The 25,369-nt window shown below is 37.5% G+C and overlaps 1 protein-coding gene across 2 annotated transcripts in view; it reads left to right on the top strand.

Moving 5' to 3' along the window:
* Positions 1–25,369, top strand: part of LOC106883452 (cytochrome b-c1 complex subunit 2, mitochondrial) — a 48,399-nt gene that overhangs the window by 10,780 nt on the left and 12,250 nt on the right. For both annotated transcript variants that reach the window (XM_014934477.3, XM_014934474.3), the window contains exons 2-9: positions 4,221–4,295; positions 8,218–8,367; positions 8,792–8,856; positions 9,942–9,998; positions 10,774–10,898; positions 13,090–13,187; positions 14,561–14,711; positions 20,528–20,591. In XM_014934477.3, coding sequence (XP_014789963.1) covers positions 4,221–4,295; positions 8,218–8,367; positions 8,792–8,856; positions 9,942–9,998; positions 10,774–10,898; positions 13,090–13,187; positions 14,561–14,711; positions 20,528–20,591 — 785 coding nt within the window. The remainder of the gene's footprint in view (positions 1–4,220; positions 4,296–8,217; positions 8,368–8,791; positions 8,857–9,941; positions 9,999–10,773; positions 10,899–13,089; positions 13,188–14,560; positions 14,712–20,527; positions 20,592–25,369) is intronic.

The following is a 25,369-nucleotide window of genomic DNA, read 5'->3' as shown; positions in this document are numbered from 1 at the left end:
TGTTCAGAAAGGTAATTCAAATGTTGAAGATGATAAATTCAAAAGCAGGTGGAAAGTGTTGAAAGAAATGAAAGGTACATAAAAGGCTGTGGTTCTGTCGACATTATCAGTGTTCATGTTATAGTTAATAATTGTGAATAACCACTGAAGTTAATTCTGAAATAGTCTACTTCCATTTACCCTACATTGGCAATGTCAAGTGTTCCAATCTTACATGTGATTCTATTCAATGAGTATCCTTCTCTAAAATGCTTTTTAAGCCTTTAACTGTGAAATTAAAATTTCCATGTTTATTCCAGTAACCATGTTAGATATCTACCAAAAAATAGAATTGGTATTGTCAGAAAGTCGTGTTGTCCCAATAAACTTGACATGTCTCAACAAAAAAATAGTTTTAAACATGACATTATTCAGCAAAAGATAGATTGGTATATCGGTATATAAAACTGCTTTCCATAGTTAAGGGTAATGAAATTTTAAGTGAATATATCTGGTTCTGTTTCAATGCTAGCTTAGGTTCTAAGCTAATCTTTTTAAGCTGATTAAACACTGAGATTATGGAGTTAATAGGTTAAACTAATGACTATGTAGTTATAACCCCAAATTGGGTTACAGATCTACTTTGATTAAGAAGGTGGAAGAGTTTAACAGTATGGTCTATCTTTGTTAATTACCTTCTAATCTTAATATATAAATCTGAAATTGTGTGTTTGTGTGAAACCTTTTTGAAAGTTTATAGAAATCCACATTTTCCACTTTTTCGTAAAAATGTTTACATCAATGGAATTTTCTCGATCTGAACTTTCCAGTGCAGTAATTAGATTTTTAAAATTCCGTTTACTTTGTGTGATTTAAGGGAGATTTGGCTGTCGTTTCTAGCAACATTTATATTCCTTCCCTTCTCCCTGTACCGGCGTTGTTATAGGGAGTAAGAGTAGGAGAGGGAGAGAGAGAGAAAGTGATACATACAAAGTCATAGATTAACTTGGTTACATTTTACACTCTTACTTCTTCTTCCTCTCTCTAATATAATACCTTTCCTCTACCTCTAACATATTTTTCATAACATAGAAACGTAAAAACACACACGACCACACATACGTGATCTGTGACAACAACATACACATAAACACATACACAATTCAACATTATAGATATAAGATTTAGTTTCTGTGTTTCTTATATAAACACATGCACGCATTGCTATTTTATAACTGTCTTCCGTTCTCTCTTTCTCTCTCTTCATTGCTACCATCTCTATTCCTTTCTTCCCCCCCTCTCTCTTCCTCTTCTCTCTCACAAAACATTCATTACAATATAACTCATGTTCGTCAATGTTTGGTAAATATACCACGATTTTCACTAGGGTGTTAGTGTTAGGGTTTATGTCTCTCTCTCTCTCTCTCTCCCCCTCTTTTACTCTTACTCTCTATATTATATGTTGAGCGTGTAATTACTGCACTGGGAAGTTCACATCGAAAAAATTCCATTGATGTAAACATTTTAAAATTTCGTTTACTTTGTGTGATTTAAGGGAGATTTGACTGTTGTTTCTAACAACTTTTATATTTCTTACCTTCTACCTGTACACACAATCATTGACAACAATATAACTCATGTTCGTCAATGTTTGGTAAATATACCACGATTTTCACTAGGGTGTTAAGGGTTCGGGTTTTAGGGTTAGGGTTTAGGGTTAGGATTAGGGTTAGTGTTACGGTTAGGTTTAGGGTTTTAGGGTTAGGGTTGGGTAATCGTGCGGGTGTTAATCTGAAAAATTACAGATATGTGAAAAGTACAGACCCTGCCATCTATTATAACTTTTGTTGTTCTGTTTAATATATACATAGATTATGCCTCCAAAGAAGAGAGTTTGCTAGGGAAAGAAAGCAACCAGTTTAAAATGACAGCAACAGACTGCAGCAATTCACCACATTCCAGAAGCTACTTTGAACATAATGCAAAATGGTGCATCAACATCTTCTGCCTAATCTGATAGAATTCTGGCAAAACTGTGTAGCAACAGATCGCCAGCAATTGCTTCATCAGAAATTGCCATCCTACCTCCTACTAAAAGGGATTACTCTGCTATATATATAATCAGGGCAGCGCAAAAAGTTGTTTTGCACAAGCATTTCTGCAGCCATTTAGACAGATGAAATATACGTATGCGTAATAATGTTACGCCTTCAGACTTTCCCTATTAATTTCATCGTCTTTTGAATTATGAACATATTTACATCATACGGGTTTTTCCGTTGTAAGGCTTTCTTTTTTAGTTGATTTTCACCTAGCAAGACTTATCGTAGAAGGCGTAATAAGTCACACCCAGACAAGGTCGGGTTATACTGCTAGTTATTCTATAAAATCAAATATAGAACTTGAAAGTGACACTAATCTAACAAATGTTAGCAATGTCCAAGTCAACTATTTAAAATTTTACCTCATGATGATGATGATAGGTCGCATTGTGATGTAATTTTTTATGATTTCATTAAATAAAATTCTATTGAAATAGCTGTCATAAATTTTAAACTCCATATGTTTACTATTTTATTCCTACATCGAATAAAGGATCCAGTGGTGAGTTGGATCAATGATTACAAATTGGATTTGGTACTTGCATATATACAGTTTCCTGCTAGACTTAAAATCTACACTGTTTTAATTCACCATGAGTTCTGTGTGTTTGTACCTAGTCATTTTCTAATGTTTTACATGTTGATGTGCCTTGATTCTTGAAGAACTCTTATAACTAATTTACATATATCAATGTCATGTGTGTATGTATATATATTTTGTAGTTGTTGGTTATGGCTGGTGTTTCAGGAGTTTTTTCACTGCCATGCTGACGAAGACTGTATTGCTACCTCCATTAATAAAGAGGTTATGTGCTTTCAGCCAGCAGTCACTCACCTATATTACTAAGGGCTAATAATTGACAGGAAATCAATGGTAACTTTCTCATTTCTTTATTGCCCACAAGAGGCTAAACATAGAGGGGACAAACAAGGACAGACAAAGGGATTAAGTCGATTACATCGACCCAGTGCATAACTGCTATTTAATTTATCGTCCCTGAAAGGATGAAAGGCAAAGTCGACCTCGGCGAACTCAGAATGTAATGGCAGACGAAATATGGCTAAGCATTTCACCCGGCGTGCTAACATTTCTGCCAGCTGACCGCCTTAACTAATGGTAACTTTCTGACTGGCCATAATCAATGACTACAAAAAATGCTTTTTAGAGTGTGGGATTTTTTTTTCGAACTTATGAACAACTGACCAGTGCCATTCATTTCCAAACTCCTATAAAAAAAAAATGTGCAACCTTGGAAAGATATTATCTTGTATGGAAACAGGTGAGTGTTGGTGGCACAAAGAGCATCTGGCTATAGAAAATCTCATCATCATCATTTCACATCCACTCTCCATGCTGGTTTGGGTTAGACAGTTTGACTGATGGTGATAAGCCAAAGATCTGCACCAAGTTCCAGTCTGATTTGGCATGGTTTCTATGGCTGGATACCCTTCCTAAAACCAACTAGTCTATGAGTGTAAGGGATGATTTTACATGCCACCAGCATGGGTGCCATTTACATGACACCAGCAATGATCATGACTATGATTCATTGGTGCCATTTACATGGCATTGGCAGCAACCATGACTACAATTCGTGGGTGACATTTACATGGCACTAGCAGCGACCATGACTATGATTCATGGATGCCATTTACATGGTACTGGCAATGGCCATGACTATGATTCACAGGTGCTACTTACATCACACTGGCAATGGCCAAAATTATGATTTCATTTGGCCTGACGAGTTTTCTATGCACAACATATCTTATCTCCATGGTGAGGCCCAACATTTGAAGAAATCTGCCTTAACAAATTCCATCTAACCCATACAAGCACAGAAAAAGGAAGTTAAAATGGTGAGGGTGACATAATTGTCTTAAAGAAGTAAATATCAAAATTTTGTTATACATTTCTTTTAATGTCATTAACATACACTCAGATTTTTATGACCCTGTTAAACATCAAATGACCATATTCAACCTCTGAATTAGATATGTCTTTTTGAACATAAAAGAGCACAATATTTATCTAATTACCTTCTCACCTCAAGCCTTGACCATTATACTATTGTTGCTTTAACATTATCACTACCAATAGTTACAAAATATATTTTAACAATACTTTATATTCCACAGGGACGTCTTTTGACCAGTCAAGCTGCAGCAGTACATGATGTGGACACATCTAGCTCTCTACAACCAGTTACCAAGGTAGGTTGGCTTAGCTACGTAGTTGATATTAAGGAATTACGCATATAAGCGTGAAGGTAAATATCGTTTTCTTTTAAATGTATATTTGAAATTAATAAAATTTGGTTTTTATGTGGTTTGATATGGAGAATGAGTTTGTTTCCATAGCATTTTGAGGTACTTCACTGTCTATTGATATTTCATCAACTACTGTACCATATATTGTGGTAACTCTCTCATTGTACTGTGAATCTGCTACCTCATTAACAATACATTACTAATACTCAAATTTATAAACAAGAGACTATCTGCTTTTGATGCTTAAAATTTTACATTACAATCTCTTATATCCTTTGCCTGATAAATCCATAACTTCAAACTTATGTAAATAAAAAAAATAGTTATTAATAAGTTTTTTGTAAATATACTTATTTGTTACTGTGAAATGGTTTCTGTGTTGAAGCTCACTTAAAATATTCCAGTGTGGTGAAAGGCAACAAATTGGACTGTTATATAAATATCATGGCCAATTTTATCATTGTTACATTGTTATAAGTTATACAAGATTTGTTACTGTAGTTTCACTTGCATAACATTGAATAAAATTGCATCCAAAGATTTGGTTTCCTTTTTAGAACCAGGAATTACTTTCTGTTGTTGAACTTCTATAAGGACAGAGATTTTGCTGCACACACTACCAATCTACATCACATCCAAAAACAAAACCTAAAATGATGATGATACATGTGTGTGTGCATACCTATAATATATATATATATATATATATATATATATATATATATATATATGAATTAGACAGGCTTGGAGGAGAAGGGTGTGGAAGCTTAAAGACCCTGCAAATGGACAGAGACTTAGAGACAAGTTACTTGAAGCATTTAACGAAATAGAAGGGGATATAGCATCATACAACATGGAAGACAATTGGAGATTTCTGCGGGACAACCTGTTGAAAGCCACCGACCAGATTTGTGGGTGGTGTAAGGTCCCCTCCCGACCCAGAGTAACGTGGTGGTGGAACAAGGAGGTAGACAGGGCTATTAGACAAAAGAAACAGGCTTGGAAGGACTGGAAGAACGGTGGTAGCAGGGAATTGTACCAATGTGCCAGAAGGGAGGCTAGGCGACAGGTTTATTTAGCCAGAGGGGAAGCAGATAAGGAAAGATTTGCCAATGTTCTGCGCCGTGAGGACCAAAGACTCGAGGTATTTCGTGTTGCAAGACAGTGTAGGAGAGAGAATAGTGATGTCATAGGAGAGAAATGTGTTCGCATGGATGATGGTACGCTTGCATTAAATGAGGATGCAAAGAAAGAGGTCTGGAGATGCCACTACGATAGATTGCTTAATAAAGAGAATGAATGGGAGAAAGAGAGCCTGCCGTATGTCGACCCAATAGAGGGACCAGCTATCCGAGTTGATAGTACCAGGGTAGATAAAGCAATTAAGAGTATGAAGACCGGGAAAGCCCCCGGCCCATCAGGAATCACTGCAGAGATGCTCAAAATATCTGGCAGTGTTGGCTATAGCCTAGTCACCCGTATTACGAACCAGGTGATACACGAAGGAGTCATACTCAATGACTGGTGTAGCAGCATCATAGTCAACTGCTACAAAGGTAAAGGTGACGCTTTAGATACAAATAATTACAGAGGCATCAAGCTGTTAGATCAGGTTATGAAAGTTACAGAGAGGGTCATATCCCAACTAATTAGGGAGCGAATCAATTTAGATGAGATGCAGTTTGGGTTTGTGCCAGGTAAAAGCACTACTGATGCCTTATTTCTAGTGAGACAGTTGCAGGAGAAATACCTAGCTAAGGATAAACCTCTGTACCTGGCTTTCGTTGACATGGAGAAAGCCTTTGACAGGGTCCCCCGATCCCTTATCTGGTGGTCAATGAGGAAACTTGGGATAGAAGAATGGTTAGTGAGAGCTGTGCGAGCCATGTACAGAGATGCTGCCAGTAAGGTGAGGGTTGGAAATGAGTACAGCAATGAATTCCGGGTGGAGGTAGGGGTCCACCAAGGTTCCGTCCTCAGCCCCCTCTTATTTATCATAGTCCTCCAGGCAATCACAGAGGAGTTCAAGACAGGTTGCCCCTGGGAGCTCCTCTATGCTGATGACCTTGCCCTAATTGCGGAGTCACTATCAGAACTAGAGGAGAAGTTTCAGGTGTGGAAGCAAGGTCTAGAATTGAAGGGCCTTAGAGTCAACCTAGCTAAAACCAAAATCCTAATAAGTAGGAAGGTAGATAAAACACAAACCCCTTCAGGTAGATGGCCCTGCTCAGTATGTAGAAAAGGAGTAGGTAGTAACTCTATAAGATGTACTCGGTGCAAGCTATGGACACATAAGAGGTGCAGCAACATCAAAGGCAGGTTAACTAGCAAGTTAGTTTTTGTTTGTGGCAGATGCTCAGGTGCAATAAAGACTGTAAACAAACAGGAAACAACTTCTATCTCATTCCAGGGTGAAAAACTAGAGGTAGTCGATAGCTTCCGCTATCTGGGCGACCAAGTTAGTAGTGGGGGTGGGTGCGCTGAAAGTGTAGCTGCTAGAATAAGAATAGCCTGGGCAAAGTTTAGAGAGCTCTTACCCCTGCTGGCGACAAAGGGACTCTCACTCAGAGTAAAAGGCAGACTGTATGACGCATGCGTACGAACAACCATGCTACATGGCAGTGAAACATGGGCTGTAACTGCTGAGGACATACGTAAGCTCGCAAGGAATGAAGCCAGTATGCTCCGTTGGATGTGTAATGTCAATGTGAATACCCGTCAGAGTGTAAGTATCTTGAGAGAAAAGCTGAACATTAGAAGCATCAGTTGTGGCGTGCAAGAGAGACGATTGCGCTGGTATGGATATGTGGTGAGAATGGAGGAGGATAGCTGCGTGAAAAAGTGCCACACCCTAACAGTTGAGGGAACCCGTGGAAGAGGTAGGCCCAGGAAGACCTGGGCTGAGGTGGTGAGGCAAGACCTTCGTACATTGGGCCTCACCAAGGCGATGACTACTGACCGAGACCTTTGGAAATGTGCTGTGCGTGAGAAGACCCGGCAAGCCAAGTAAGATCGTTGCCAGTGCCCCTGGACTGGTTCTTGTGCGGGTGGCACATGAGATGCACCACTTTGAGCGTGGCCGTTGCCAGTACCGCCTGACTGGCTCCTGTAGGATTTTCGAGCGAGATCATTGCCAGCGCCCCTGGACTGGCTTGTGCGGGTGGCACATAAAAGTCACCATTTCGAGCGTGGCCGTTTTCGTGCGGGTGACACGTAAAAGCACCCACTACACTCTCTGAGTGGTTGGCGTTAGGAAGGGCATCCAGCTGTAGAAACTCTGCCAAATCAGACTGGAGCCTGGTGTTGCCATCCGGTTTCACCAGTCCTCAGTCAAATCGTCCAACCCATGCTAGCATGGAAAGCGGACGTTAAACGATGATGATGATGATGATGATGATGATATATATATATATATATATATATATATATATATATATATATATATATATATATATATATATATATATATATATATATATATATACCCCACATTTTATTGTTTTATTTTATTTGTGATTGCTAAATGTTTGCTGTCTTTCGCAACCAAAATTTACTTCATGTCAAGCTTAGCTATATTTTCATGTATAGAATTCATTTTAATTTATATATGCTATGGTGTTATAGTTAATTCCTGTCACTTATTTATTGCCAACCCTATCAGAAAAAGGACAAAATTCTGTAAGTTGTGTTTACTGCTAGTGAAAGAATACAGAAGTATGTAAGATCCATTACATTAGGACTGATGCATATTCTATGTAGTATTGAAACCTTGATTCTCCACTTAGAGAAAAATGAAATTTTTTTCATCTCCAGAATTTACTGATTTAAAGTTAACAAAGTCTGTTGTTACTGCTTAAATTTTCAGGTTTCCAAGTTAGGAAATGGTATAACTGTGGCATCTTTGGAAACTTACTCTCCTATATCACATGTGTCTATTGTGGTTAAAGCTGGCTCCAGGTATGAATCAGGAGATAACTTAGGAATTAGTCACCTCTTGAGAAATATGGCTGGAATGGTAAGTAACTTCCAAAAGACTTTTTATCCTATTTTCTACACTGTAGTCTATGGCGTTGTACTAGTTATACTGTGGTGTGTTGTGTTGTGACTTTTACAATGTATGGTGCTGTGATATATATGCACTGTAGTGTGTGGTGCCATGATATCTGCACTGGTATAGACATTGTGATGTCTATACTGTAGTGTTTGGTGTTCTTTTGGGTGGATAGATGCGGGATTATTCCAATATTAACTGCTGATTGAATCTCATTAAACATGCTCCACTGCTTAGTTTCTTATTGATGTTTTCTCTCTGAGAGTTGTCCTTGCATTCTTGTTGTAACCTCTTGCAGCTAGCTACATAGTGAAGCAGTTGAGAAACATTGCTGTTAGCTTGTTCCAAGCATATTCTTCACCATTTTCTTCTTTCTTCTCTTTGACAGGGAACAAAGGAGACCACAGCATTTGGCTTGACTAGAACCGTGCAGCAATCTGGTGCCAATTACACGTAAGTTTGATCTTTGTCTTCACTCTTCTCTCCTAACACATCTCTCATCCATAAAATTGTTATATATATATATTCAAACAGATAGAACCCTCTGCAATTTACTCCCTGCCCACAGTTTTTCCTGCAGACATCACTCTACAGATGTTCAAGCTTAAGATCAGCCTCCTGTAAAACTGTCATTCCCACTTTCCCTCTTTCTCTGACTGTCTTATTAAAACTACACAAGAGATATACAAATGAAAAATATATATATAGGACTATGTTGCTGTATCAAATTCTAAATGTTGGCTATTATCTTGTAAGCAGTAAAACAGTATTGAAATAACTGAAGAGGTTTATGTTGCTAGATTTTCTAAACCGTGCCAGTTTGGACACTGAAGATATTAGGGTAATTACAAAAGTTTTGAATTGATAAAAAAATTAATTCAGTATATGAAGAATATGCTCTGCTAGCTGGAATAGTGTACCATGGACTACATTATCTAATGTATCATTTCTTGAGACACTAGAGAATGATTTGAAAGTGAGATTTCACTCTTTCTAGCAAGTTGAGCAACCACACAGAGATCCTCTTGTCAGTTTGTTCAGTCTAGTCACATGACCCATTTTTTTAACTTTTACAATAGGTCTAAATATTTTGAATGATGAAGTTATGATGGTTGTGTTAATGTTGAAAATTTGCTGTGATGAAAGGGAAGATAATAAGTGTGTACATAACACGCACATACGCACACACACACTCTGACTCCACAATTTATGTGGTTATAGTGGAGTGTGTTGTATGTCTTGTCATGACAGAGTGCTATTGATATGAAAGATGACTGTGTTAATGATAAAATAATAATGATGGTGATTGGGTTGAGGTTTATAGTAACAGCAATGGTGAAGTTACTGCTACTTGTGAAGTGGTTGAAAAGTGGGTGATGTAGATGGGAACGAGAACCTAACTAAAAGGCAAGTGATGGAAAGGGATTGGGATTTGATGATCAACAAAAGAAGGGGACAATAATTAAGGTGGTGGGAGTGACAGCAGTGGTTTAGATCTTGTTCTATCGGTAATTTGTCTTGTTTCTTGCGTATTTCAGCTGTTCAACCTCACGAGAATTTATCACTTATCAAATTGATTGTCTTCGTGATGAACTGTAAGTATAACTTTAACCCTACTGTTCACTTCATCTCCTTGATAATCCTTTTTCAACAAAGAAATATATTTAAGTCCCTTGGCGAATGGGAGGTTCTTTTTTGGTCCTTGAAGACATAGAAGATATTTGAAGTCACTGAGGTTCTTGTCAACTAATATTTTTAGTTGCCTCATCGATTTTAGCTACTCATAGACCAGTGTGGTTACTTTCCTGTTGACCAATGCCAAAAGACGTTTATATGTTATCATTGAAATGTTATATAACACACACACACACTCCATTATATACATTGTGATAGTGGGGTGTATTGCCTATATTGGTTATGACAGTGTACTCTACATGTTTTTATTGTAGGGCAGTGAATGGGTATAGTTTTATCTCATAAGTTTGTAGATATTTTAAGGGTTGATGAGGCTCAATGGATAGAGAACTAGATGAAGCTTAATATTTAACTGTTCCACTTTCAAATCTTACCAGTATTGGCTTTGCCTTTTATCACTCTGGGTTTGATAAATGAAGTAATTGTAGTATAATAAGATCAATTAGATGTATGCTTTTACTAAAAAAAAAAAATACCTTTCTGTCTCTAGTGAAGAACATATTTCTACTTAATTGTTAGGATTCAGTGGGCAATTTTGTTAAACATGAGAAGGTTTACTGTTACTAATAAATCTTATTAAACTCCAACTTCTGTGGTTCTTTTCACTTGTTCTTGTTTATGGAAATCACTTACGTTACCTTAGGTTCCTAATAATTTTTTCACTTTTTATTTTAGTGATAATGTGATAGGAATGGTGAAAAATGCAGTGACCATGCCAGCTTTCAAACCATGGGAGATAAAAGAGACAGCTGCCAGTATGACACTTGACAAGGCTATCCTGAAGACACAACTTCCTCTTCGTAAGTACAATATGGTAATTAGTTTAATCACTTGCATTTTATATTACATATAAATCTTGGGCAATGATTTGGTATGAACGTGGGGCTGTTTATTAGTCTAATTAACAGTGTTGCCATATTGAGGGAAATGGTTGCATGCTGGACTAAATTTTTTCTGAAGTATTTAATCTCATCTTTATCAATAGAGGGTTTCAAATTTCAGTTGAAATAAAGGAATGTGAGTTGGAGAGAACCTTGTCAGTGCACTCAGCAATTGAACATTGTGACTGGAAACTTGATTCAAGAGATGAGAGACTGATAGAACCCATAAACAGGCAATTTTGGGAGGAGGTTCTCATTCCAGTTGTGGTCAAATTTTTTGATGATGTCCAGTGCAAAACCCTCAAGGACCAGTGGCCAATGAGGTATGACAGAAAAGAGTGTGTTGATGGTAGATCTAACTGTTAGGAGACAGAAAAATGTCTTTCCATAAATGAACAGGAGAAAGAACTAAAGTGAAACCCCAAAACATTACTGTTAGAAAGTAGAGAAGAGAAAATTGATAGATATTACCAAGAATAAGGGATATCAAATTTCCCAAAATGTATGGAAAGAGAAATTAAGAAAACATTATTTGCCACACTGAGTTCAAATCATTCAAAATTGTCTATTTTTCATTCCTCAGAAGTCAAAGTGAGAACTAGTAATATATTATATTGAGTTAATTCAATTAATTATATTTTATACTTACTAAAAGAAGTCCTTATTTTCATTTCTAATAAAACTAGCAGCAATTTTTTTTTAATTCAGTGTGTTCCACTTTCATCTCCATCTCTGTCCATTTACCTCTTGCCTTTCATATTCTTGCAAACTTCCCTACATACTCATCCTGTCCAATCCTTTGTACCACTTCTATATTCACCTTCCTGAAACTTGAGGCTGCACTCTGATACCTCCTCACCATCTTCTCTCTTTTCCATGCACCTCGTCTGCAACAAAAAAAACCGTTATCATTCTATTGTACTTTAACCTCATCATTATCTGGCATAAAGCTTAATACAACATCACCCTCAGTTGAGGAGTCTCATCTTGAAAGTTACTTGGTGACCTCACTTGTGCTAGTACCTCTTAAGAAGCACCTAGTACAGTGATTGGTATTAGGAAGGGCATCCAATTGTAGAAACCATGTTGAAGCAGACATTAGGGCTTGTGCAGTTCTCTAGTTCACTACCTTATGTCAAACCAGCCAACCCATACCAGCTTGGAACCCAAACATTAAATGGTGACGATGATAATCTTTGTTATTGAGTTATAAAAAGATTTGTATATGCTTTGTATGTATCAAGGACCTGTTTAAAAACCAGTGTTTAGTGGTTTCACGACATTAAGTGAATGTGAAATAAATCTTCTATTGGGTAGGAAGACACCATTTTATTGCAAGAAACCTTACTAGATATTCTGGTTCCTTCCTAATCTTAACATTTAGGGGATTTTTTGGTGAGGTCGGGACTTGGTCAGCAGGAAGCGGCTTTACTTATATCCTTTTGCAGCCTGTCCAAGATTGGTGAGGTTAATTCAGTTAATATTGTCCTTGAAGGTAAACTGAGGCAGTTTAGAATGTCCTTCTTAGAAACAATATAATACTTGCAACAAATTTCAACTTATGGCATATCAGCAAGTAATCCATGATTTTATTCACTCAGTTATCAACCCTCTAGAATTCAAAATTCTTCAGTTTTGTGGCTGTCATAATTGTAATTTAGTTTTACTTTGTAGTTATATGGAAATATAGATTCAAATATGGCAACAATGCAAATGACAAACTCTATTTGGATTGACTCTGTGACTCAGTTGATATTTTGCCGGAAGTCAGTCCTAATCTAGTGGACCTATGATCAAAAATGTTCCAGTTTTGACCATCCCATCTTTAATTTAGACTAAAGTAACCAGCATGCAAGATGGTAGGTTGTAAGTTGAAGGATATTTTACAACTATTTCTAAAATGTTATGCAACTGTAAAGGGCTAGTTTCAATCCAATTTACTATGTAGATGCTGCAGAAAATGCTTAGACATTGCAGCTTTCTTCTCTCTCTCCTTCTCCACATTTATATTACTCACTTAAAAGAAACAAGTGTGTTCTTTTATTGATATTAGCCATTGAATTGTGGCCTTGATATTTAAAACTATAATCAAGTCTGTGTTTGATTGCAGAGGTGTTTGAGTTACTTCACTACGCAGCTTTTAGGAATACTTTGGGTAACTCCATTTATGCATCTGACAGTATGATTGGCAAGTTTTCTTCTGAGCTTGTAAGTTTTTTTGTTTTCTTTCTTTCTCTCCAACACTTTAATGAATATATGTTTATAGCTGTTTTTTGTCTTCTTATTTAAAAGCGCTTATGATTTTTAACTTTTTTTGTGAGAAGATTTCAAACAACACTAGACTGTTTATATGTTTTAATATACTTCTTGTGAAATTGTGTTGATCTGTTGATAAAAAAAAATGCATCTAATAAAATTAATGAAAGTCATAAGTTTCCTGTTCTCATCGCACATAAACTCACCTTTCTACAAATTAGAGAAATTTGCAGGCGTGACCGTTATGTGAAGAAATTCACTTCACAACTTTAGGTTCACTCCCACTGTGCCACTTCTTGGCAAACCTATGTCTTATTAGGGAATAGGGAATTTGGTAGATAGAAAGCAGAAGCTCATCTTGTGTAGGTACATGCACATGTATGTGTTTACAATATACTTAGCTAATATTACAAACATAGTAGTATTTGTTGTCAGGAAATGTCGACAAATCATTTGTTTGCTTTGCTCTTTTGAATTCTGCTGAAGTGAAAAATCCCTTCCTTGAAAACAGGCAAAGGTTGGCAAGACGAATGTCATATGGCCACAAAAAACCTTGCCTCCATTTAAGCCATGCTAATGTGGAAAAAACAGATGTTAAATAAATGACTAAAGATTTTCTGTAAAATTGTGCTCAATTTTCTGTCTAGTAAAAATCTCATGTATGTAATAGATTTTGGGTCTTTTTAGAGTTTTATGTGAGATCACCAAAAGAGCTCATCAGTGATTGTACAGTTAAGTATTTGTAGCAACTTTGAGGTTTTTAAGTACATTTTGTCTTGAGAAGGTGAGACATACTTGTTTCTTTGATCTGTGCAGTGGTTGTGTGTTTGTGCAATTGTTTTCTTGGCATGTTAAGACATAATGTATCTAGAACTACATTAACTAAAGAAACCTTCCTTATTTAAGGTATTAGGTTGTAATTTGAAAATGGTTTAGTTGCTATTGTAGCAAATCCAGTGAAGGCATAGGGGCACATTTTTCAGCTCTCATATAAATGTTGTTGATGTGGTGATGGTATTAATGTCTTAACTCCAGCACTGCTTTAGCAAATCTTATAGAGGTAACCTGCCAAACAACTGAAAGTGACTCACAGCCTTCAGCTGTTTATCAACAACTATGTTGTACACTCTAACTTGTCTGATGGTAGTGACGATGCTGATGGTGTTACTGTTCTTGATAATGAGAAGTTTTGGTCAAACATTTGAGAGTAACTATTATGTATCCCAGATATGTCATTCTTCAGTTCCAATGAAGAACCATTTCTATGATCAGCCATCATTTTAGAGAGCGACTCATTCTTTGACTTCTTTTCATGTATTTACCAGTTGCATCAGTATGTAGCAGACCACTACACAGCAGACCGTATGGCAGTTGTTGGCATTGGAGTTGACCATGAACATCTTCAATACTTGGTTGGCCAGTTCCAGTGCAGCCCCTCGTCTGGCATTTCTGATGCAAAGGCAAAATATTGTGGCGGTAAGCAATGTTAATAATAATTTCAAAATTTTGACACAAGACAAGCACTTTTTAGTGGGTGGACAACAAGCAATAACATCGACTCCCGTGCATTACTGGTACTATTTTATCGACTCCAACAGGATAAAAACGAATGTTGACATCAGCATAATTGGAACTCGAGAAGTAATTCATAGTGGCCAGTGACATGCATTTGAACAACACAGACAAATACAGGACATGAAGTACCGTACAACATAAATTCTTTATTTATTAAAATTATCTCTTCTTGATGGTCTATCACAGTGTCTGCTAAATTTTTAGGATTTTCGTGAAACAACAATCCAAGAACATTCACAAAGTTTGAGCGTATATATAAATCTTAAAATACCGTAAATATAAATTAATTACATTGCACGATGAACAGCAGTTTTGCTACAATATATTACATTTCTGCACTTAAACTGGGATTGTTTGTAAGCAAATTGTTTAGTAGTCCTAGTAGTTTTTAATTTTTGATTTATTTATAATTTACATAAATTATTTTATGCTAAATTGTAATCGATTTTTAGATTTAAACATGGACAAATTTTTATTGAGACCTCAGAAAAACGAGAAAGAGAATCATAGCAAACAAGACGAACACCTGAATAAAAAGTCCGCCTCATCAAAACGAAAATATAATGAAAATTATGTCCAATATGGTTTTATCATCATCATCATCATTTAACGTCCGCTTTCCATGCTAGCATGGGTTGGACGATTTGACTGAGGGCTGGTGGACCAGGAGGCGACACCAGGCTCCAGTCTGATTTGGCAGAGTTTCTACAGCTGGATGCCCTTCCTAACGCCAACCACTCCGAGAGTGTAGTGGGTGTTTTTCGTGCCACCGGCACGAGGGCCAGTCAGGCAGAACTGGCGACGGCCACGCTCGAAATGGTGTGTTTTCAGAAAAAGACAACTCAGTTTCTTTTTGTATGATTTGTTTAACAACACTCTCAAATGAAGTGATGGTTCCCAGTAAACTTCAACGTCATCTAATAACAAATCATCTGCAACTCAAGAACAAACCAAAAGAAAACTTTAAGATGCTAAAAAATCATTTAAAAATTCAATCAAAAAGGTTGAAGAAATTTCACTCAATTCCTGCGAAAGCTCAAATCACTAGTTACAAAATTGCCCAGCTTTTAGCAAAGAAGAAAAGACCACATTCTGATGCCGAAAACATTATTTTACCAGCCTTGGAGATCGCTATTGGCCCAATGATTAGTGATGAAGCTGTCAAACAAATTAAGATTTCTCATAAAATTCAAGACATTTCAAGAGACATTGATGATCAGCTCTGTGAACATTTCACTGAAGCAAAAAATGAACACGAAAACTTATGGGCCTTACAAATCGACAAAAGTACAGACATCAGCAATAAAGCTCAACTAATTTCATTTCTACAAATCATCAGAGGTGGTAAAATCATAGGTCAGCTTTTCTTTTGTTGTGAATTGAAAGAAAGAACAACAGGAAAAAATGTCTTTAACCTGGTAAACCAAAATGTTGTATTGAGAGGGATCCAGTGGCCAACTTATATTAGCGTTTGCACTGATGGAGCTCCATCCAAGCAGGGTCAAAAAAATGGTTTTGTGGCTCATGTATTACAAAAAAATTCACACTGTCAGATGGCCCGAGGGCCTATCTCTCTCAGGAATGACACGATATGAACAAGGACAGGTGAAGTCCCTCCTGAACCTCGCCAACACTTTGTACATGGAACAAATAGTACTCCAACCAACCAGGGCAGATAACATACTGGATCTCTGCTTCACAAATAATACAGATCTCATACATAATGTGAAAGTGACACCGACGCTACTCTCGGATCACAACATGGTAGAGCTGACCATGTGCGGACCAAAGGAAACTATGGACATGCAGCCTACAAGAAACTCTCAGAATCTTTCCAATTTGAACTTCCTAAGGCAAACTGGAAACAAATTGAGAAAGAGATCCTCAAACAAAACTGGCCTAAATGTCTCTCCTCACTGGACATCGACATGAAACTTTAACAATTCATGTCTGTAATGCAAGCCATATGCTACAAATGTATCCCAGAGAGAAAGGCCACTGTACACAAGAACAAAATCCCCAAGGAGAGGAAAATTCTTATGAGACGGCGTACAAAAGTTTCAAATCGCCTAAACAAACAAATTGAAAACAGTGAAAAGTCCCGCATGAAAATACAACTGCTGGAGATTGAAAAAAATCTGCAACTCTCCCACGAAAAAGAAAGAGCAGACAAAGAAGCCTGGGCTATTGACAGTATAAAATCTAACCCCAGAGCTTTCTACAAGTTTGCCAAAGAAACAGCTTCAGTGCACTGCAGGATAGGGCCACTCCTTGAAAAAGATGGTGCACTCACAGGAAACCCAAGGAGGATAAATGAAATACTAAATGAGCAATTCAAAAGTGTTTTCACTCCACCCCTAGGGCACTTTCAAGTAGCATTCCAACTGACTTTTTTACCACTGCAGATATAAAAACAGAGGCAATGATGATCAATTACATCAATATAAAGGAAGACGATGTAATAAGGGCTATAGATGAAATGAACCCAAACTCAGCTACTGGCCCTGATGGATTCCCAGCAATCCTTCTAAAAGTATGTAAACGAGTCCTAGCAAGACCACTGCAGTCCCTCTTTCAGAGCTTCCTTGCATCTGGCAAACTCCCAAGAAAACTGAAGGAGGATGAAATATGCCCTATTCATAAAGGAGGTAGCAGAGCGGAGGCCAAGAACTCGCTGACCTCGCACATCAGCAAGGTCATGGAACGAATAGTCAGAAGAAAACTAATCGCGTTCCTTGAAGAAAATGACTTGCTGCCTGACACTCAACATGGTTTCCGACCAGGAAGAAGCTGCCTGACTCAGCTCTTACAACACTATGACTGGGTGCTGAAACAGCTACTTAACCACACAAATGTGGAAGTGATATATCTCAACTCTGCAAAGGCCTTTGATAAAGTCGGTCATGGAATGATATGTCACAAACTGCATGATCTCAGCATAGTTGGACAATTAGGAAACTGGCTTCATGACTTTCTGAAGGATAGAAGTCAGGTGGTAGTAGCCAATGGGGCCACCTCTAATGACATGCAAATAGTGAGCGGTGTTCCGCAAGGCACTGTTTTGGGACCACTACTGTTCAAAATGGCCCTCTCAGATATGCCTTCAGCCACACAGAGAGCCACGATCACAAGTTATGCAGATGATACAAAAGTTTCACAGGTAATACAGAACCCTGAAGACACTATGCACCTGCAATGTGAGCTGGATGAAATATACAAGTGGGCTGAAAAGAATAACATGCAGTTTAATGCTGAAAAGTTTCAAGCCTTGTGCTATCAGCATGCAAAACTAAATGCAGTACCCATTAAATACACTGGACCTGGAGGGACTGCAATCCCAGAGGCACAGTCAGTGCGAGACCTGGGCATTTACATGAGTAATAATGCATCCTTTCATGTGCATGTTGCTAAATTGTCAATGAAATGCAGGCGACTAACCAGATGGATTCTTAGGACTTTTAGAACAAGAGATCAGGAAACCATAATGGTCCTCTGGAGGACACTTGTCCTAAGCCACTTTGACTATTGCTCTCAGCTATGGTCACCAACCAGTGTCAAATTAATCTCAGAACTTGAGGCAATCCAATGAAGCTACACGAAGAAGATAGCCTCTATGCAGCATATAAGCTATTGGGAAAGACTCAACAGATTACGACTCTATTCCTTAGAGCGTAGGCGAGAAAGATATGCCATAATATACATCTGGAAGATCCTTGAAGGAATTGTCCCAAACTTTGGCATCGAAAGTTACACAAATAAAAGAACTGAACGCCATTGCATAGTGCCAAGGACTCCAAATTTGCCATCAAGATGTAGGACAAGATACTGCAATACCCTGTGCTTCAGAGGTCCACAGCTCTTCAATATCCTCCCGAAGGACCTGAGAGACCTGCATGGGGTGGATGTAGGTGTCTTCAAGATGAGGCTGGACCTCTTCCTGTCAGGTGTCCCAGATGAACCAACTTCGCGGCAGGAGGTGCAGATGAGGGCAGCTGCATCAAACTCTCTCATGCACCAAATATCAATTCCTGAAGTAAAACTGTGTAGCAACACTAAATGGCGGTGCCCCAGCATGGCCACAGCTTTGAGCTGAAACTAGATAAAATGAAAATGAAAAAAAAATGAAGTTAAAACTGTACATTGCATGATTCACCGCAAAGTTTTGGTGTCAAAATCTCTACTTGTGATAGTCTCCTGAAGATGATGAGCAACGTTGTTAAAGTGGTGAATTACATAAAATCGCATTCCCTACAGTGCAGATTTTTTGCATCCCTATGCGAAACTATGGATTCTGATTTTAAGAGTTTACTGCTTCATACAGAAGTGCGACGGTTCCCAAAAGGAAAAGTGCTCTCTCGATTTATCTCTTTGTGAGCTGAAATATGTTTCTTTGATGCTGAAAATTGTGGATTTGAATTTGTAAACGATGATAATTGGTGGCTGGAAGTAGCATTTCTCAATGATCTTTTTGAGAAGTTTCAAATTTGAGTCTGCAAGGAGTGAACGAAAATATTATTACAATTACAAGTGAATTAAAGTCTTTCACTGACAAGTTAGAACTGTGGATAAGGAAAGTTAAAAACTTGCAGCTTGATTGCTTCTCAGGCCTATTTAAAATTTTGTCAGATGTGCAGAAGATGGTAGAAAACCTCTCTGTATCATTTTCTAAGTATTTTCCACCACTTGATTATCAAATGTACGAGTGGGTTATCAATCCTTTCGCAACATACGATAGTACACACCTGCCATTAACATTAACAGAAGAAAATTTAATTGTCTTGAAAAACGATTCTGTGCACAAAGCCTCATTTTCTGTGCTAAAATTGTCAGAATTTTGCTTTGGAGCAAATATCCTCGATTAGCTACTACAGCCACGAAATCTCTGTTACCCTTTGGATCAATGTATCTTTGCGAATTAGGTATCTCTGCACTTATGGAAATGAAGTAAAAAAAAGGGAACGATTACAGATGGTAGATGAGAGTTATGTATTTATCTAATTTCTAATCTGCGTTATGACAAAATTCTTTCTCAAAATCAATTGCATCCTTCTCACTAAAAACATTAATTCTCACCCAGTGTGTCATAAGGTAAAAATGTTTGGCAGACACTATTCTCTCATAATTACAGAAGTAAATTAAGACCAGCTCTGCTTGAGGAGAGGAGATAATCCCAAGATTCAAGAATTTTCCTAAGTTGACATGCCATTAAGGAAAAGACATGCTTATTGTCTGGAGATATGAGGATACCTCTAACAGCCAAGGGACTTAGATTTATACAGAAAAAGAATAGAACACATTTATGGCCATGATAATTTGCATAAACAAAAAAATAGCTGAGAGGTTATACGGTGGCCAGTGGCATGTATTTGAGCAACATAGACAAATACAGGTACATTAAATAGCATACAACATAAAATCTTGATTTAGCTGTGTCCATGACTGGTATCAGTGATAAATTATATTCCATTCTAAGGGAAGAATCTATCTTGTTTAACATAAGTAATCCCAAACAAAATGTCTGCTCTTAAAAGTAATTTATGAGATTTAGAAGCATTTAAGAAATCTTGCTGTACAAAGAACACAAATTACAACTGTTTCTGCCACTTCTTTGGACAGTCTTTCATTTTTAATAATGATAATATGCATCAACACATGGCTGTGAAAACAGTGTTTCTTGGTACAATTAATCAAAAGATCTTTTTATTTCCTGAAAATAGGTGAAATTCGAGTGGAGGCTAAGAATGATATGGTAACTGCTGCTGTAGCTACTGAAGGACCTTGGTAAGTTTACTAAACAGTATTCTCATGTTTGGATTAGTTGCCATTGATCCCTATTAGTAAGATTACTAATACTGTTATCACTAAAACTGCACTAAATTCTTCTTGATTGAATTACATCACGCAGTAGGAGTGGCATCAGTTCTAACATACCTACCTAAATTAATTCCACATGCACATATCCAACCTTTACTAGCATTGAAAAAAATAATTTTGAAACAAAACACACACACACCACAAATATTTATTACTAATCTAGGTGGCACCACCAGTGCATTCGTGTAATTTATATATGGTGTTTTAAAAAATTATTTAGTTGAAAGATGTGCAACCAGTGTCCATGGGCTTTGTAGTTCTTTCCAGACTGTTAACAAGTGTCTATGATGTTAGCTGTTAACCACTGTCAATCATTGTCTTGGCAGGGAAGGAATTAAAGGTGGAGTTGGGTAAGTTCTAATGAAGAATGATTGGTAAAACCTTTTAGTGGAAAATGTTGGGTTAGACAGAGTAGTTGTAGTGTAAAAGTGACTGGGTGTTTGCTATATGGAAGTGATAAAAGTGTGTTATGAGGGTGGGTGATGGCTAGGTTTGGATGTGAGTAGTTGTTTGGACAGTCAGTGTGTTAAAGAGGTCTTTGGCTGAGTGAGAGAAGATTAATGGGTGTAGTCAGTTCAGATGGCCGGATTATTTACCCTATGCATCAAGAATGTTGAAGGGGTGGGAGCCAAGAGTAATTGTGTGCATTGAAATAACTGAAGTTGGTGGCTTGAAAAGGGTGATACAAGATAGATGATGTTGACACTGAATGAAAGGTAGTTGAACAACTGTTAAAGAAGGAGAGAGAGTGTTAGAGACAGTAAATGAATACAGAGAAATGAAGGTGAGAGACTTTGAGTCATAGTAATTGCAAGTGGCTGTAGAATTCTTTTAGGAATTGATACATTTGTTATGGTCAGTAATGTTGCTAAAGTGTTTTCCCAGTGAGCATTACAGTAGCTTCTGTATTAGATGAGCTGCGTAAAATTTCAAACTATACTGTAGAAGTTCTGCTTAACCTTCACTTTCCAAAATACATTAACAGTTTCTGCACACTTTAACTACAAGTTTCTATTAAACAGTCTTATGCTGTCTGAAAAACATAAATGTAGCTAGCAAGTTTACTTAGAGATCAAGATTTGGGTTTGGTACCACTGCTTAGCATGTTGAGCAAATGACATCTAATAATAGGCTGACCAATTCTTGTGAGTTTAATTGTTAGACAGAAACTGTATGGGAGCCTGTTTTGTGTGTGCATTTGGTTTGACACCACTTGGACAATGATGAGGTTTATGTCCTGCATAAATATTTAAAAAATTACCAGTTCCAAGTGCAAAAACCTGAAATAAAGTAACTTAATTGAAAACAAGTAAGGGTGATCACCAGGAAAGGCATGTAGTCAATAGAATACTGCCTCAAGAAGTTTTGTCCAACCCATAGCAGCATGGAAAAGTAGACAAAAACAATGATGATATGTTGTAGTGTTACCTTGGATTGTCTACACCTGTCTCAACAACCTGTTTTGCATGTGTGTGTGTGTGTATAGATGTGTGCTTTGTTTTTGCATCTTCTAAATATGTTGTTCACAGGAACTCAGCTTTGTCACACACAATACAACAATCTACATACTGATAGCAGACTTAGTTAAGATAATGACTAACATATCCCACTATGCAAACCCTATGAAACAAGGAAACAGAACTTCATGCACCATATGCAATTCTCTGACCAGAAAGGTAGGATTCATGTATACAGGGGAGCTAGAAAGAAGTTAGATAGCATTATATATAATGAAGGCAGTGGTACCTGCCCTAGATACAGAGACAAAGACTGGAATAGTATACAGAGAGTTTGTGACAAAGCAAAGTAAACACATGGTACAAGGCTGACAAATATCAAGGAGTGATGTTTGTAGAAGCCACACCCCATGGGAACTAGCCAATAGATTTAGGAAAGCTCTGAAGGAGACCAAACTCAATACTAAGATGGTTGAAAAGCCAGGGAGTCCATCAGATCACAGTTATGTAGGATGTTCCCCTTCGAAAATACCACATGCACTAATGAAAACTGTGTGGTATGTAAGATTAACCTAGGCATTAACTGTAGAACTAGAAATGTAGACTACAGTGTAAAGTGCATAGAGAGTGCTTGTAAAGACAAAAACATGGCATACATTGAAGAAACATGATGACAAAAAACAGTCCTCCATACTCTACCAACGTGGAGGCACACTTGGCTAACTTGTCATACGCATTTTATCCAAGCACCTGAAGGGCCCATCACTCAGACAAATGCAGGAGTACATCCTCATATGTCCCCTGTACTAAATAGAAAATACACATAGAAGGTAGTGATACCCCAATATCCCCAGAATATATATACATAAGTACATTTGCTAGTAGGCTGTTATCTAGGTATATATATAAATAGGTAGGTAAATAGATATGTAAGTAAACAGATAGATACATAGGTTAGTAGATAGATAGGTATATAGGTAATACAGACGGACTATCGCGCGCACACACAAAAGGAGTTGGAACCATATACACGCACAGACACATATGGGGACACACATCCATACATAACAGATGCACATACATAATCACACAAACCCATACGCATAGACACACTCAAACATGCACACACACAAGGAGACAAAGGTACACATACATGTGCATACACAAGCACACATGTACACTGATGCACACACGTGCACAAACAAACAAAAAAGAACGCAGCTCCAATAACAGACAGTCAACATCTATTGACGAGGTTGCAAAAGACAATGAAAATTTTGGAAGGAAAAATATAAGTAATGAGTGGAAATCGAACTGGTGTGTTAGATAATAAGACATTAAGACAATATGACTCTCCCCAGACAATATATATATATATATATATATATGCACACACGCACACACACACACACACACACTTGGTGAATGAGTAATTAATACTTAGAAGGGCATCATCATCACCATTTTACATCCATTTCACCATACTTGCACTGGTTTGATGGGTTTTCCTTGCAAGTGTCTCCACTTGTCATAATCACTTGGCATCTTTGTGAGATTCAATATCGGGAGATCATCTTTCACCACACTTACCTTTGTTGTCCTTGACCCAAGTGTCTGCTGCCATATGTAGTACATGCTCGTACTTTCAAGTCTCTTCTCTTGTACACCATATCTGACTCTTTTTTTTAAACTCAGTTTTCCTCTCCTCTCATTTGTGCCTTGTTGTTTATGCACACTAATATTACCAGAAGTTGTGTGTCTCCTTTCTCTCCATCTTTTGCACAACTTTCAATTACTATGTTTTGCTATCATGCAACATCATACCTCATTATGTCATATACTCTTCACTTTGAAAGAGAATCTGTTTCCAATAGCAGTAACATAACATCTCCCTAAATTTCTCACTCTGTTCATTATGCTTTTGGCACACCTAACTCCATCTACTTCTATGGAGACTTCCAAACAGCCCAAAGACCTTATTTCACCAGTGATCTTACTGTTTATTGCTCCTTGCATCTGCTACATACTTAGTCTTCCTTCTCAATCAGCTTGCTTATAATTCTACTACACCTTTGGAATTCCTACCTACTCTTTTACTTCATATCAATCATGACTGCTTCTCTGATGGTAGTCTTCTTGCCTGCTAATTAAAATTTTTGACTTTGCCAAATTTTCTTTGAGGTTCCTCAGTTCTTGTCCTTGCTTCAGCATACAGAAGTTCCTATTGGCAGCCACTTTTAATCTACTCTCTTAAGTCCTGGAGAACTATGATAAATAACAGGGGTATAAAGTCTCACCAGCAATCTAAATTCCTCATTGAATTTATTTCCAACCCTTTCCTTGCTGATAATACCTCCTCTGTACATGGTTCTCACAAGCCATTCATCTCTATCTAGCTTACTTAGTGGCCACCAGACTACAGTGCCTATTACCCACTCAAGGATCTTTTCCAGACTGATATATGCTAAGAATAATTGTTTACATATTACTAAAATCTTGTTGCATACTTGTCTTACTAGGAAGAGAGTATCAGTGTTACCCCATCCTGTCACAAATCTGAACTCAATTGAGCCTATTTAAGCTAATTCTCTTCCTAATCAGTTGTACTAAAACTCATTCTCTTAGTTTCATAACTTGGTCTGTTATAATAGCTCTGTAGTTACTTCGAACATCTCTGTCCTTATAGCAATTGAAAAGGATACTGTCATGCCAGTCATTGAGTATGGCACATCCCTGTATGACCTTGTTGACTATCTTGAGTGCTATTTCACCAGATATTTTCAGTGTCTCACCAACTGTCCATGATACTCCAGTTGTTTCCCTACTTTCTTGTCCTTAATCACACTTTCAGTCAAAGAGCTTTCAAATTCAGTGACTATCCTTCTTTTGAGTCTACATGGGGAAGTGTGTCTGCCTTCCACACATTCATTATGTTCAGGAACTTTTTGTTATAGTGTAGCCAAGTCCATTTCTTCTCATCAGTAAGTGTGCTACTGTTATTCTGAACATATTTTCTCTCCTATTGGTGTCTTGATTCATACTAACACATTGCTTTACAATCCAAAATGCCTCACACCTCTGATCCTCTTGTTAAAGAACATTGCTAACCTCTTTCCTGATTTCTACCTACCCAATGTTATTATCAGCTCCTTGTTTCTTCATCATCATCATCATTTAACGTCCGCTTTCCATGCTAGCATGGGTTGGACAATTTGACTGAGGACTGGT

The sequence above is a fragment of the Octopus bimaculoides genome, chromosome 7 (genome assembly GCF_046866305.1).
Source record: "Octopus bimaculoides isolate indiv1 chromosome 7, ASM4686630v1, whole genome shotgun sequence".
In the NCBI taxonomy this organism is placed as follows: domain Eukaryota; kingdom Metazoa; phylum Mollusca; class Cephalopoda; order Octopoda; family Octopodidae; genus Octopus; species Octopus bimaculoides.
The sequence above is the reverse complement of the archived record's forward strand: the minus strand, read 5'-3'. Positions and strand labels throughout refer to the sequence as shown.